Raw genomic sequence first — 16,978 nt, 5'->3', positions numbered from 1 at the left:
TTTTCCACAGATAAAAAATTAAATGAAGCGACTGGAATCCCGATAAAAACAATTCGCGAGTGGTTGGAATCTCAAGAAGCGTACACGCGTCACAAGCCGGCGAGAAAAAAGGTTTGTTAGATACCGTTACGAAGTAAACTATATAGTTGAGTGTTGGCAATGTGATTTAAATGATTTGAGAAGTTTGAAAAAATACAACAATGGGTTCTGTTACATTTTAACCGTAATAGACATATTTTCCCGTTATGCGTGGGCTAGTCCTCTCAAGTCAAAAAGACCAGAGGAAATTATAGAAGCATTTAAGGTCATATTTCGCGAGCGCAAACCGTTGAAAATTCAGAGCGATAAGGGAGGGGAATTCGTTAATAGCAAGTTTAAAAGTTTTCTCTCGAATCAAGGTGTAAAGTTTTACACTACAAATAATCCAGAAATTAAGGCTAGCCTCGTGGAACGCTTTAATCGAACTCTGAAGACAAAAATGTATAAATATTTTACAAAATACACAACTCACAAATATATCGATGTGCTTCCAAAACTCATTAGTTCTTATAACCATAGTACGCATTCTAGCATTGGGATCGCTCCCTCTCAAGTAAATGCTAAAAATGCATTTATCATTGCTAGTCCGATAAAAGGCTTAAAGAAGACGGATGCAAAATTTAATGAAGGTGATTACGTGAGGATTAGTAAAGAGAGGATTCCATTCACCAAAGGATACACACCAAATTATACTAAGGAAATATTTCAAGTTACAAACATTGATCAATTGAAACAAATACCAACCTATAAACTGAAGGATTTGAACAGGGAGGATATAAAGGGTAGTTTCTATGCGGAAGAGTTAGTCAAAGTTAGCGTGTCTCCCGAAACGGAGTATAGGATCGAGAAAATATTGAGACGTAGGGGTAGTGGTCCTAATTTGGAGTATTTTATCAAGTGGGACGGATACCCACCGTCTTTTAACTCGTGGATTTCCGCTTCTTCTGTCAGTAAAATATGAACGAATTTTATCTTACACTACCCAGCGATAGCTCGAGGGATTTTTTCCCAAGAAATACAATCGCTCATTATCGTACAAAGTTGAGTCATCGCATCGATTTAGAAAATAACGAGTGGTATGTCGGTCTTGCTGAAATTTCGATTCCTTCCATTGAGGTAAAAAAAGTTCCCGAAGACATACCTTCTGTTATCGATAACTTTACCCCAGCGTCTCGTGGAGCAGATGAGTTACCTCCTAAGGATAATAGGACCCGGACTGTAGAAGGATTAGTTCGAGGGGATAAAGATGTTATATATGTGAAACTTCAAGATGGTTCATGCTTTACAATTCCCATTTACACTTACGACAGTTTTACGGCGGCATTTGCAAGACCATATATTACCTCCAGCGCACGAAAACAAACTTACATTTCAAATGAAGTAATGCGCTATATTGATAGACTGAGGGTAAGGATTAATCAGGTTGGAGTTGATGAACGCATATTACCACGGTCAGTGCAAATTTCAGCGAACGGAGTGAAATACTCGTTATCTCCAGGAACGTATGATTCGTTTGCTAATTTATTCAATGAAAATATGTCAGGCTTTAGTGGAAAAGGCAAGGAAAAGATAAAAAATGACCTATCATTATTATCGGCTGTTGTCATTAGATTATCATTTAAAGATTCAACGTTGACAGAGGATGAGTTAGCTGAAGTCATCGATGATGCCAGGGCAGAGATTAACCCTGAAGGCGACATAGGAAAAAGAGAAAAAAGAAGCATTGCAGCCTCCTCAACAAATGTTTACGTTTACACAGATATAATAAAACCTAAACTAGTCGGAGACACCTTGAGTCGTTGCATCCGCATCTTGAATTCAAAAATTGGGGAATATCAAACGTTCAACCCTATTTACTATTACCCCTTCGAGAAAAACTATATCGAGAGTGTTGAAATTCTTTTGGTGGATAAACTCGGTGAACCAATATTTTTCCATAGTGGAGAGCAAATCTCGATAGTGGTGCTACACTTTATAAAAAAGAACTGATTGACGTTAATACATCATTTAACGGAGAGATGGCGCCGGTGTCGGATCGATATTATGGTTATTATTCCAATCAGTTGGGAGGAGAGATAGGACCCTTGTATAGGGCTTCTTATAGGGTGCAAAAAGGGCGGGGTATCGGGAGTTTTCTCGCTGGTCTGTGGCGATTTGCAAAACCTTTGCTATTTAGTGGGCTTAAGACTTTTGGTAAGGAGGCCGCGAGCGCTGGAGCAGCAGCTCTTGGAGACCTTAGTAAAAAACCGGTTAAGGAGATACTGCGCAGTAGAATAAACGATGCGGGTCAGAACTTGAAACGCAAGGCTGAGGAAAAGATAAAAGGTATGTCTGGAGGAGGGTTGAGGATCGTGAAACGTCCTAGGTTAAATAAAATAAAACCAAGTTGCGTAAACAAAAAGCGACAGTCAATCAGAAGTCGAAGAGGAAAGAAGGTCGTTGGAGGAGATATTTTTTCGCTATAATGGCAGAGCATATGCTATCTTCGTTGGATTTGTTCGAGCCCAATCCACCGGTGCAAACTAACATTTTAGCAAAAAGACTCGTGTCCTACAAACCCATATCTTCGCTAGATAATCGATCGGTTATAGAATTCCTGATCAAAGACTCTGGGGATGCGTACAAGGATTTGAATAGCATATATCTTAGACTTAAAGTGAAACTTTATAAAAAAGACGGGACTGATTACAATTAATCAGCTACCAATCAACCGGGGGTAGTAAACAATATTCTGCACTCTCTCTTCGAGCAGTGTAACGTTTATTTCAATGGGACGTTGGTCACACCATCAGAGGATAATTACCATTATAGAAGCTACATGGAAAATGTGTTAAACTATGGTATAGATGCGAGCAAAACACATTTACGAAATGTGGGGTGGGAGTTGGACTCGGGAGACGATATTAACATGACAGATGCATCAAATTCCGGTTATACAAGGCGCAAGGGCTGGTTTAAGAACAGTGCAGAGGTCGAGTTGTATGGTAAACTGCACGTAGATGTTTTCAACCAGATGCAGTTAATGATGGATCGAGTAGATATCGGTATAAGACTATTGCTATCTAATCATGCTTTCTATCTTATGGGAGGGAGTGACGATGGACTATTGAAAATTTTAGACGCAACATTATACGTTCAACATTTCGATATTAACCCATCCATTTTAGTTGCACATAATAAAATCCTGGAAAACAACAACGCTAAATATCACTACAAACGCACGGAACTGAAAACTTTTACTGTTCCTTCTGGTGGACGAACTTTGAGCCTCGACAATGCGATCGTGGGACGAATACCGAATACAATTATTTTTGCAATGGTTGATAATGAAGCATATGCGGGAAGTCTGAATAAGAATCCATTTGCTCTCTCTCACTATTCACTCGAGAATTTTTCACTCTTTGTGAACGGTGTGCAAATTCCATCCGAAGGATTACAATGTAATTTTTCAAGTAAAAAGTATTGGGCACGAGCATATGACACGATATTCTCAGGTAGTGGGATTAAGCATTACAATAGAGGTAATCAAATCACTTACGACATGTTTGGACACGGTTATTTTATGTTAGTCTTCGATCTAACACCCGATGATTCGGGTAATGAGGATTCTAGGTGAAGTCTAGGTGCTAGAGGGGTTGTGAGAATAGAGGCGAGATTTGAAAACGAATTATCGAGAACGGTTACGTGTTTACTTTTCTCAGAGTATGATGCAACATTAGAAATTGATAAAAACAGAAACATTATCACAAACTTTTAGTCATGGATGGGATTCAAATTAACAGGTTACTGAGACCATTCAGTATATTTCGCGGAGTTTACGCATCTGATGGGTTACCAAAATCACCACAAAATGGGGTTTACATAATAAATTTAGATCCATCTAAATTACCAGGTTCACACTGGGTTGCAGTCTATTTACACAATCATTTGGCCGAGTATTTCGATTCGTACGGCTTACCTCCTTTTGCCTCAAATATAAGAAAATTTTTAAAGCCATTCTCAGTCACTCGAAACCGCGTTCAAATTCAAAGCGTTCGTTCGGATATTTGCGGTGAATACTGCTGCCTCTATACCGCTAGTAAATCATTAGGCCAAACACTACACGAATTCCTCACACACTTTCATCACACCATACCTCGTCTCAACGACTGCCGAGCCCTGAAGCTGTTTCATCAGACCTTCAAACAAATGAGGCGGGCCAAATGTCATCCCCGAGCTCAGCGGTGCTGTTCCCGAATAAATATGATGAGCAGGAGGAGGAGTTGAATATTTGAGAAGAGTCTGTTGCAGAATGCAGATCGTGGTATCTGTGACTTATAGCCAAGGCGGGGTGACGGAGCTTGCCGCCGTCGACGTTGATTCAAATCGTCTATTTTGGGGAAGTTTCAAGAAACATGGGTAGCTCACCGCTGGAGGAAAGAAGCTACGTTTCCCAGACCTCCTACAACGAGATGAGACTTCCTTCAACGAGGGATTCATTTCTCACGCCGAACTTTCATCTACCCTGGAAGCTATGACTGAGGGTGCAACCGCTCTCTACGCATTCAGCGAAGCAGAGTGTGAGTTCCTGACCGATCTCACGGGACGCACTTTCATCTCTCTCGAAAAAGAGTTAAACTGTCCCCCTCCCGAAAAATGTTCCTTCCTTGCCTTTTCCTGCCTCAATCCCTGTCACAAGTTGCGCAACAGCACTTGCGCATTGAGAGATGCACATTCATTAGCGCAATGGTTTCAATACAACCGTCTAAAGGTGGAAGTTGATCCATGTTCTGATGAATGTTCCCCCACTCCTCCTCCGTCATCATCCTCTAAATAAGGACAATAACGTCACCATACATCAGTCGTCATGGAGACGTCGGAGACCTCGGATCTACATCGTCCACAGGTGAAGAGAAAGAGACCCGCTGAACATCCCATTCCTACTTCATTCCACAACTTTAAGAATTTAGTACTTCAAACTGTGTACTACTTAAACAGTGCACAAACAAAGAGTGTGTGTATCGGATACGATCCCAGCTGTGACTTTGAATCAGTCGTGCAATTTAATCAAGTTGGAAAAAAAAGTGTAATTGTTTCACAAAGCGAGTGGAAAAATATCTTGAACTGTGAAAAGGACGTGGATTTGTTCTTTTACAAAGGAGAAAAGCATTTTTTAACTTTCTGTTTGTCATATGCAAATTACTTTGGGAAGAAGCATTTGGTTATTAAAAAGACTTTTAACTTAAAGGAAGATGAGTGGTTTGCATTTGTGAAACTCTTCAAGCTGATAGATCTTTTCCTCCAGAGACTGTTGGTTGGTCGTGACAAAGTGAGACATTTTCTCGCCACAAAACTAGCAAATAATATCACGGATTGTGATTTTGAACGTCTTGAATTATAGATGGCACTCATAACGTATGGTTCGGCTGATGAATAGCCTGTGCATGAATGAAAGGCTTTTTAACCTCTGGCACGAATGAGAGTTCTGTAAGTTAAAAGGTCTTGATGTAAGTTCAACCCCTGGCATTGGGCGTAAAAACCTTGTAAGTTGGACATACATCACGATGGGTGCTATTATCGAATTTCAAGGATTTACAGACAGCGATGGGAATTTCATTGTCAAGGAGTTGGCAATCATCGCTGTCCAGAATAAATGCTGTAATACGTGGTTATTTAAATCACCACAGAGATTGCTCTTTACAAAAGAGTCTTCCTGGTTGAGAAAAAACTATCACGGCTTGTGCGAATACTCTGGAGATGTGGATTATTCAGAATTGGAGAGTATACTTCACAATTATACTAAAAAATTTAAATATCTATTCACAAAGGGTGCTCAAAAAGCTGCCTTCTTAACAAGTCTTTTCCCAAGGGAATTTGTGTGGCTAATCTGGAACTTTATGGGTGTCCCTCATTCGCGAAATTAACCATGAATGAGGGTTGTTTAATTGAAATCCATATGGATGGTAATCTACAGTGTGCCAGAAAAAATTGTTTTAAGCTAGCTGATTGGTGTATACGAAATAAAATATGTTAGGTTTTTTAGTCAATTGTATCATTTTATTGTTTTACATCATCATGTTCACTTTGATCATTTACGATGCTATACAATTGAGACAATATGATTGTATCTGGGGATATTTAATCGAATGTGGTTATTTAAACGAGAGTGTTAAAGGACTGTCTGCGCTCAGACGTGCAGTTCAATTGTTTCAAGCGGATTATAACATAAGTATGAGTGGGGAAATGAACTATGAAACCATGTATATGGTGAACAATGTAACAAACTCATCTGTGTGTAGTTGAAGAAAATAAACTTTTGTTGTTAAAATTTACCCTGGTCTTTCTTTTGGAAATGAAAAAACACAAAATATAGTATTTAATACATTTATTGTTAATAAATATACATATCAACTTCAATTTTGAGTATAAACTTTATCACTCTCAGACGGGTACCTTTAATGGCGTCTGTGGTACCATAATCCACTTTTGATTGTCTATGGTCTGTGTAACACACAGGTTTTGGACCGTCAATACAATCACTTTGAGTCCTCGTTCCTCCTCCTTTTGCGTAAACTCGGGGCTGGTAGCACTCGTACACATCCAACCAGATGATTGGGTGCTGCTTGTCCGCGAGGCGTTGCTTTTCCGGATCGGTAATGTCATCCTGACTAGTTATATTAAATCTCTCCACTACCCCATTCTCATTCTGGAAGCCGGAGAAAGTCACCTTCTGTCCGACCACTTCAAATGTCTTTCTTTGGTGCCGGAATACACAGAAGTAAACTGTCTTAAAAGGTACCGAGAGCACAAAATCTTTGCCTCTATGAGGGATGTAAACGATGTAAGTATCAGGATCTGACTGCTTCTCTACCCGGAGATTGGTGTGCTCCAGGGAGGCTTCGGGATCTCTTTGCAGCTCAGCGACAGTTCTGGAAGCCATGCTAACGTTGAATGAGCTAATAATCATTCGGGAGTCATTTATATGCGAGAGTGGGAGGAGTCACGTTGCAACCGCACGTGTAGGGTGATGTAATGTTGGGGGAGAGGGGGACAAGCATAACTGATATGAACTGGTTACGCTCCCACGGATCACGTCAGAGTCATTCCCACACTCGAGTCTTGAGTTGATAAACTCGAAGCGTTGGGGAGCGTGATAAGGGAGTTCGAGTCCGTGGGACAGGAAGCATGTGGAGCGTGAGAAGAGATCTGGAGAGTGATAACTGGGTGGAATCGGCATTTCTACACTACTAATCGACTCAACAAGATCGAGATCACGAGAGGATCTGCCCTGGACCACTATTACCTCCTCCTCCTCCACCACCACCCCCTCCCATCCCAGCATCCTCTGCACTGATTTCGATGCCTCTGCCTAACCCTGATACTGAACATCAACCCCTTGTCTCTTCACAGCCCATCCAAGCAACAACGATGGATGATACAATTCCACCGCTTAACCCATCGCAAAAAACCCGACTCCCTCAGTGAATCATTAGATGGTGACTTCAATCCCTTACCTCTGACGCATTACACACCAACACTGACGACATCTACGTTATTATTATAGCCGGGCCATCGATACTGGATAGGCAAACGAAAGATCTCCGAGGATGAGCACCACCACGACACAATTCAGTCACAAGAAAGAAAGAGGGGGACAAAACTTAGCTCTTCAGATTTGGACGGGTTACGCCAAATCGAGGACTTTTATGCTGAAAACCCAGATTTTAGCTCGATACCCTTCGCAGTGCTAAAATCCTACTTATAAGATGTTTAAAAAAATGGACCCACATAAAAAGGCGAAAGAGCTTCTAATAGATTCACATCAGCTCATTGAAACCCTTCGTGAGATACGTAACAGAAAAGTTGTTAAAGTACGGGCTCTGGGAATCAGAATACACCTTCCTCAAACGGAAAACAGACTCTGATAACAAAGACTGATTTTAAATATTATTGCAAAAGAATTATTTTAAACTCTTCCTCTTTCGGCAAAGTGTTGAGCATTTTCTACACGTGTTTTATTGCGAGATTAATGCCGTTTAACATTTTGAGAATAAGGCTGCATGAGCTTGTGATCTCTCAAACAATGATCACATTCATCAGCGAAGGGTTTTATATAATTAACTTTATTATTAATTGCGTTTTTAGCGTCATCTCACGCATATCTTATTGACGAATTTGCATTTTTAAATCATTTATAGATTATTTTATTGGTTAACTTATAATAAATTAATTTATTTATTTATAGTTATGAGTGATGTACGGGTGATGACAATAAATGCTTGATCGGTACGTAGCGAGTTGAAATGGGCTCAGATGTCCTTGTTTCTCAGGCGATACGAACCTGAAATCGCTTTTACTCGGGAAACAAATACTGACTCACCTACTATGCGATCCCTACCAATGCATGATTTTTATTTTACCACTCCATATGTTCCGCATGCAGGGACCGCTATTGCAGTGAAGAAAAGTGTTAGTGTCTGCTCTGTGTCACGTCATGTGATCGCACCAGGCTATGCATTAGCACTTTGTCATTTTCTTAAGAACGTTTATTCAACAGTGTACTACATGAATACAGGGAGCTGTAGACAGCACTTAAAACAAATGACATACACAAAGCACAATATCATGACACACTTAGAGTTTCAACTAATTACCCTGACCGACAAAATTTTCTTTTTATCACCATATATGGCCCTCAAATACAGGATAATCCAGTTGAATTAATGCACTTAGTTAACCTGCACATTACATTTCAACTCAGGGAATTCAAAAAACATGGGTAATTGTTGGTGGTGATTTCAATTGCACTGTTGTTCACAGAGCTGATAGAACAAAAAGTGTTGGGAGATACTCAAGGTATGCTGACACCTTAAGACATCTTGTTAATCAACATCGTCTCGTTGATGTTTGGAGACGCTTGAGATCCAATAATACTGGCTACACCCATCTGAGCCACATGGGAATAGCCACTGCTTCGCGGTTGGACCACTTTTATGTTGGACCCAAGAAACCTCTTTAGCGCTAAAAAATAAACGAGCCGCTTGGAAACTATGAAAGCGTCACCCCAGTCCTCAGACCTGTGAGTCTTTTGCAAACCTCCGTCGCCACACCCGCTACCTTCTTCGCCGTGACTACGCTAACTACGTGAAAGGGATTTTGGACGATATTAATGTTAATTCTAAAAGATTTTGGTCCCTCGTAAACGCGAAAAGAAGACCAGCTCGCATCCCTAGCACACTATCTGCTGGTGGTGTATCGTATACAGGGGACTCTAGGCCTTCATCATTCAACAGTTACTTACATTCCAATTTCGCCCATTCTCTTTCGAACACCTATCTCCCTCCTGTCCAGCCTATTTCCACTCATTCCCTCGGATCTGTCTCCACCACTCCTCCAGAAGTGTTATCTTATTTGTCCTCTTTGCCCACGGCGAAATCAACGGGTTCCAATGACATTAGTTCATTATTTCTCAGACGTACATCTACCAGTCTTTGCATTCCAATCTCAGAAATCTTCAACAGGTTCTTTTCATCTGGAATTTTTCCTACTCAATGGAAAAAATCAAATGTAACCCCCATTTTGAAATCTGGCCCTAGGGACATAGTTGAGAACTATCGACCCATTTCAATATTACCAACTTTATCTATTCTCTTTGAACGCATTATGTATAACCGCATACTTCATTTCACTCTCCCTTACATATCGCCTTCGCAGCATGGCTTTCTTCCTGGGGGGTCCTGCCTGACCAATCTCTCTATACTGCACCATCATATAATTTCTGCTTTCGAAAACAGGTCCCAGCTGGATGTCTGTTACATTGACTTATTTAAAGCTTTTGATTCTGTTAATCATACCCTCCTCATCCACAAACTCTTGTCGCGTTTTAATATCCATGGCACTCTCTTATGTTTAATCTCTAATTTCCTGAGTTCCCGCAGCCAAAGAGTTCTAATAGAAGGTTTTTCGTCGAATTACTTACCCGTTTCTTCTGGCGTGCCTCAAGGCAGTGTATTAGGCCCACTTCTGTTTGCTCTTTCCGTTGACGACATTTTTGATGACATTCTTCCCTCTAGTTGTGGTGTTCTCCTCTATGCCGACGATTGTAAAATATTTAAAAGGGTTAACACCGCGGCTGATTCCCTGGTTTTACAAACTGCTCTTCAAGCGCTAGAGAAATGGTTCAATATATGGCAGTTGTGTGTGAATCCTGGAAAATCTACTGCGATGTCTTTCTCGCCGAAGAAGAGCACTATCACCTCCACTTATACTCTAAATAATCAACCCATTCCCTCTGCCTTATCCCACTCCGATATAGGCGTCACTTTTGACCAAAAGTTAACCTTTTACGAACATATAAAAACCGTTGTTAACAAGGCTATGGCAGTGGTTGGGACCCTACATCGTCTGAGCGAGATATCCGAGCCGAGTGCCTTAAAATCAGTCTTCATTGGATGTGTGCAACCCATCCTTGAATATTGCTCCCCCATTTGGTCAACTGCTTCTCCCACCATACTAAAATTAATCAACCGTCCACTCAATTTCTTCTCAGCAATAGTTCGACATCGCATACCTCACCTCAGATTCTCTTCACGTGCCGAAATACTTCATTCACTTGGATTATTACACCCCAACCACCGCAGATTGACAATAGACATCAAATTTCTTTACCGCATCTTAAATGGGTCCTTCAGATCCAGTGATCTCCTATCCTTCTTTTCACTACGCATTCCTGCTCGCAAAAACCGCAATACTGAACTTATACACCAGCCCAATTTCCGTCTGGCATTATGTCAAAGATCCCTCTTTTTCCGCCTACCTTCTATTTTCAATTCACTCTCCAATACTTCTTCCTCTCTTGACATCTTCGCCTCCCGCTCTAATTTTAACAACCAAGTGAAAAGTCTATCTTTCTGACACTGACCTTTTGTATCTGTTGTATAAGCTGAAAATGATTGTTATTTATGATATTATTATTTTTTACATTTTCATTATTATATTTATATAATTTATTTTGTTTATAAGCCCAATGTAAAGGCCTTAGTGCTTAGTGTTTTTGGTGTGACATAAATAAATTAAAAGTCTTGTAAATAGTCTTGTAAAAGTCTTGTCATAAAAAGTCTTGTTCTGCCAGTTCCAAAAGCTTGTTTATAAAGAATGTCTTTACATAGAATATAGTGACCTTTGGCCATTGAAGGGTAAACATACTGAGGATGAAATTCTGTGGCTAGCTTTGAGGAAGTGGCCAACCTTAGGAGTTGATACAAACATTGCTTGGCGATTGTGTCATGGGGCGTGGGCCGATGGGGGTTTCCTCTCGCTAGTGGGTCATACTCTAAATGATAGGTGCCCCTGGTGCCCGGACACATTAGCATCGGCGTGGCACTTGGCCTTTTTGTGCCAAAGAGTTAAAAAAAGTTTGGAAAGCAGCTGTATCTTGCGCAAAATTACTAGCTGATGTTATCAGCATGCTATTGTTAATTATGAATGCAGGAATACCCCTTCGTGCCTCGGTTCAGCAAAGAGGCATATCATTAGCTAACTATATGTTCTCACTAGTTAAATCGACAATCCATAGAGAAGTGGTGCTCTACTATGAAAATAAAATAAATGATGTACATTACACAGAGGTCCTTAAGAAAAGACTTCTGAAGAGACTGGCAACTGAAAGAGCCTACCACTCTCAAAATGGAAAAGAAAAATATTTCCTTAGCATATGGGCACATAATAATGTGTTCATTGATCAAAACACCGGGAATGTTAATGAAAAGTGTCCGTTATTTACCATACAATAACGGATAATATAATATTCACCTCAATGAAATTTGGATATTTTTTGTGTAATCCTGGTCTTGATGCAATGATAAGTATTCAAGCTATACTTCTGAAGCTTAGGAAATTGTAGGTACTCCCCTACCTTGGAGTGAAATAATAATATTAAAACACACGCACACAAATTGAACATCAAAATGAAACTACGCCCTCCGGTGGCAGTAACAACAGCTAAGAAACGCTTCTCTTTACGGAACAGAGGTTTTGGCCAGCTTTTTTCGATTCTAGCCCACTGTGCACCCTGTCTCTCTGGAGACATATTTGGTGAGTACATAATGTGAGCGCAAGTCTACGCAGTGGTCATATACGTGGAAATTTTATCTATTGCTTCAATAAAAACTATTAATGCCGCCAACATTAATTATTTTCACTATGAACGAAATGTTTTTGATGAAATTCATTCGATAAATAAACTCAAAATGTGAGTTAAAAATCAGCTATTGTGACATGTTTCGTAAATTGAACATAGCAATTATTATAGGTCATTGTCACAAAAAAGATGAGAAACGGTTTAAACAAATATTTCCTTGAATATCATCATGAATACTAATGTCCCAGAATGAAAACACCATTTTTATTATTGCGCGTGATCCAAATAATAGTATTATATTCCAAATATAGATTAAGCGGTAAATCCAAAATGCACAATTTATTTATTTATGAAATGTGAATTCATTAAATTTAGCAAGACTTTTCTCGATTTAGACACGGAATTTGAAGCCATAACTAAATGGGCTTACAACACCATATCCTTATTGAAATATGGATACCTTCAAGCCTTTTCGATTCTAGCCCACTGTGCGGCGCCGCGCGCGAGAAAAATGTGAATTATTATGTAACATTGAATGCACTCATATTTTATCTCTGCCTTCCTTTTTTATTGAATAATGCACATGTCTATTTTGAAAAATGAACGTTTATGCTGATTCTAAGGTCAATCGTAGAGTAACCATGTATTAAGCGCTAACATTTAGAAAATAGGAAATGGAATTACAACGATTCTATTGATATTTAATCTCTAGAAATGTTTATTTCCTTCAGAATTATATCAATTCAATTCAATTTCCAATGATTGGAGTTAAGTGATTTAATGCGGATGTTTTTGGCAAAAGATGAGAAAAGCGCATTATTCGCGCAATTTTCTTCCCCCATTACGGTCAACTTATTAATTTAGAGGCATTGGGATGTACGCTCCGCACATAGATATTGTGATCAAAATCTGGATAAACGATTATTGAACTATGAATTGAGGTGAAATGTATGACATAAGTGTTGAGTGTGTTGCTTTGAACGGTCAAAAGCGTAATTCTAGGCCCTACAAAAAAAACTGTTCTACGTATTTAAGATTTTCAAAAGGTTGTTATGCCATCTCAGGTGATGACCCATTAAAATTATTACATTTTTATTTTAGTAACTATCTAACTGAAGTTGAAAGAGTTGTTTTATGTGTTGCTTATGCGTTTTAGGAGTCTACTATTTTGTGGTACTAACTGTGACTATCTCTCTCTCTCTATTGCTTTGCAGATAACGGTGACAACGATAGGATATGGGGACACTGTTCCCAAGACATGGATGGGAAAAATCGTGGCCTCCTGCTTCAGCGTCTTCGCAATTTCTTTCTTCGCGCTGCCCGCTGTAAGTCTCTTTCCTCCATATACATATATTATATAAGTGGCAGTTAGGCCTGAGAATGACCGCTTGGTATGGGCTAGATAATTAGCGAGATTATGTGTCGGTGAATCAATGGCACTTACTATGGACCGGAGAGGTATCCCATCCTAGTGAATTTTAGGCACGTCGTAAAAACGTGGAGGTTTAGGAGCCGACTATAGCTGTGGTCGTCTCTCCTCTTGAGATATTGACGAATGCTATTAAGAACTGAAGTCAGATCCTACGGAAAAAAATCAGAGGAGCATCAAAGACCTCCTGAAGCATTCGTCAATGCCCCAAGAGGAGATTCGACCACTGATCAAGTCGGCTCCTGAACCTCCACGTCTTTACGGTCTGCCAAAAAGGCAGGTTTTCTGAAGATGATCTCCTTGTTAGTGTTGACGTGGTCTTTGTTCACCAAAATACCTATTGAAGATGCCATCGAAGTCATTAAGACTCAGACGGAAAAAGGCCCTCCGAAAGATATTACGACAATGGTGGAATTTTGCCTTCGTAATTGCTATTTCTCTTGGGGAGGGAAATTATATGAACAAACGGACAAAGGGGCATCCATTGGTTCTCTTTGATCACCTGTCGTTGCGCATATTTACATGGAAGAATGCGAACGAAAAGCCCTGGATTCTTTCCCTACGAAGCCGAAACTCTTTGTGAGATATGTCGACTACACCTTCGTCATATGGTCTCACGGGACTGATGAACTGAAAAGATTCATCGAACACCTTCATAGACAAAATAGTTCCATTCAGTTCACAATGGAAATGGAAGAAAATAACCAACCTTCAATCTTGGACGTTCTCGTCAAGAAATAATCTGATGGGACATTAGGACATTCAGTTTCTCGTGAGAAAATGCATACTGACGGCTATTTGTATGCCAAATCACACCATTATCCTTGGCAAAAAGCATTGGTCATCAAAACCCTAAATCATAGGGCATATGCCATCTCGGATGCTGATTCGCTCGCTAGAGAAAACAACACCTCCTTATCACGTTCCAAGGGAATGGCTTCGACCGGGAACTGATTCGGGAAATCGCGGGAGAAAGGAAGAAGAGAAAGGAGATGTGGCCCATTGGAGACTGCAAGGGAAGACCAGCAAAAGGCAAAGGTACATGCTCTCTTGCCATGCGTCGCAGGAGAGAATCGCAACAGTTCTCGCCAAACACGACGTTTTGACAAGATTCAAAAGCTCAGAGAAGATCTCTGACCTCCTCCGGAGTGAAAAATATCGTCACCCATCTGATATCTATGACAGAGTGTATGAAGTAATGTGTTCCTGTGGTCAATCATACATCGGGAAAACATCTAGATCCCTCAAATACAGAATAGATGAACATCGCAATGCAACCGAAAAGAAACAAAATGTCGCCTTTCTGCGTTTGCGGATCTTGCATAATCGGAACCTGGGCATGTCTTTCTATTACAAGAATCAAAAATCATCGCCAGAGAAAATAAATATTTCCCTCGGCTGGAAAGGGAGGCGATAGAAATTGCGAATCATGAAAATTATTTCATCAGTGAGGATGGCTATCCTTTAGCTTTATCATTCAAACGGCTCTTCCAAAAATGGAATCCAAACCGAGCAAATCGACGGGCACCTGACTAGCCTTATACATATACAAAGGATTTCAGCTCTGCGCACCATTTGGACCCCAAGAAGGATTTTGCTGGAACGCGCCCGAAACTGTCGTCCGCCAAAAATGAGTCGACGCGGAATTAAACCAATCATCGATTGTGCTTGTCGTTCGATACCCACATGTGGTACGTCATAATGGATGTTTGTTTCCATGGAGAGTATGAACTGAGCGTGTATGTGTGCTTGTGTATTATATCGGGAAATGGAGCAGCCATTGATTTTTCTCGAATGCTTTTCTTAAAGAGACGGACGTTTTTGAGCTTCTTGGTCTGTTCTGTCCAGAAATAAGAATGAGAATTTTCCGTTCATTTCTGTCAACTCTGACGGAATATTTTCGTCAAGGGCTTTCGGGAGCTGCTGTGAATTGCACTTCGTCATACGAGCTTTCGCGTTCATTGCTGGTCGCATCATCAGGCGATGAATGAAAAATCGGAAAAGGTCATCAATGAATATACTCGTCAACCCTTCTCACTGCACCGGAGTAGTGGGGGAGAAGGGCGACGCTGACGTCAGCAGAACTCAGCCCTGTCCTAGAGCGGACTCTTCCTCGTTGTGGTGCCGTAGGCAGGTGCATCACAGGAGACATCCGGCCACCTTAGGGATGCCCAAGGAGCGCAGACGCGGGAACGCAGACCTTCAAAACATTTACGTTAATATATATTTTTTTTAGATCACGAGATGTGGGTCGTGATCTAAAAAAAAAATATATATACTATATATATATATATATATATATATATATATATATATATAATAAGGGGTCGTGAAACATAAAGTTTGAATTTACGTTAATTTGAGTATTCAACGGCTTGTAATTTTATGCCAAACACAGTGCACAGGCAAATTTTGGTGTAAAGGTTTCCGCAGCGATTAGATGCATTCCATTTTTCCTTCCTTCCGATCCTCCTCCTGACGACGGCTCCAGCAGCAGGAACGAAACGTCGAGTTAAATATTAAGCACGCGGACGTACACCCGAAAAATGGAATTTAATAGTACAGTGATGCAAATATCTTCAATCACGATAGTTTGGGCCTTCTAAATGTTTGTAATTTCATGCCAAACACATTGATAAAAGTATTTTCAAAATCGGATGTGAAATAAGGTCATGATATCGTATCACGAGTCGTTATTGATTCGCTTAATGGATAGTAGTAACAAGACATACTAAGTAAAAATTTGTACCTTGAAAACCTATAAACTTATAATGTGAAGAAATGTAAAACGAACCAATTTTAAAATTGTGCAAACAGATACTACGAGAAGCATATGAAAACCCAGTAAATGTAAAGTAATCGTCTGATCTAATTATCAAACAATTGATTTCCAGCCCGAGAATCGATTTCCATCAAAAGTGTTGACATACGGCCCAAATTATCTTACAAAGAAGCAGGAGCAATTTTTTGTCGTGTTCCGTTTCCACTCCATCTTGCCAGAAACCTCGGATTATATTCCTAATTATCAATGGCATTATTTTAAGATATATCTCACAAATGTTTTTCATAAAACTCAGCCCTGCAAAGTTATAGTTATTGATGAATTCTTCTCGGGTTCTCAGCAAGGTTAATTCTGTCGTATAAGCCGACGTTTCGAGAAACGACTTGTCTCCCATCTTCAAGGCAGTGTTACTTTTTGAAAGTCCAATTTCACACTGAAATTTCAGTATAGAATCAATAGATAGTATTCTCCTGGAGAAATCAAAGTCGTTTAAATGTATAGTTGACTGACATATCTTTATTGGCGAAATGTTAATAAATTGTGAAAACATTGAGATAGTGAGAACTCTGCGTTGAGTACATTAATGCTACGGAAGAACAAATACGTCAAT

At 40.0% G+C, this 16,978-nt stretch overlaps 1 protein-coding gene across 2 annotated transcripts in view; it reads left to right on the top strand.

Moving 5' to 3' along the window:
• Positions 1-16,978, top strand: part of LOC124162349 (potassium voltage-gated channel subfamily KQT member 1-like) — a 377,689-nt gene that overhangs the window by 220,264 nt on the left and 140,447 nt on the right. For both annotated transcript variants that reach the window (XM_046538857.1, XM_046538855.1), the window contains exon 6: positions 13,372-13,482. In XM_046538857.1, the coding sequence (XP_046394813.1) occupies positions 13,372-13,482 (111 nt within the window). The remainder of the gene's footprint in view (positions 1-13,371; positions 13,483-16,978) is intronic.

This window comes from Ischnura elegans, chromosome 7, assembly GCF_921293095.1.
Source record: "Ischnura elegans chromosome 7, ioIscEleg1.1, whole genome shotgun sequence".
Taxonomy (NCBI): domain Eukaryota; kingdom Metazoa; phylum Arthropoda; class Insecta; order Odonata; family Coenagrionidae; genus Ischnura; species Ischnura elegans.
The sequence above is the reverse complement of the archived record's forward strand: the minus strand, read 5'-3'. Positions and strand labels throughout refer to the sequence as shown.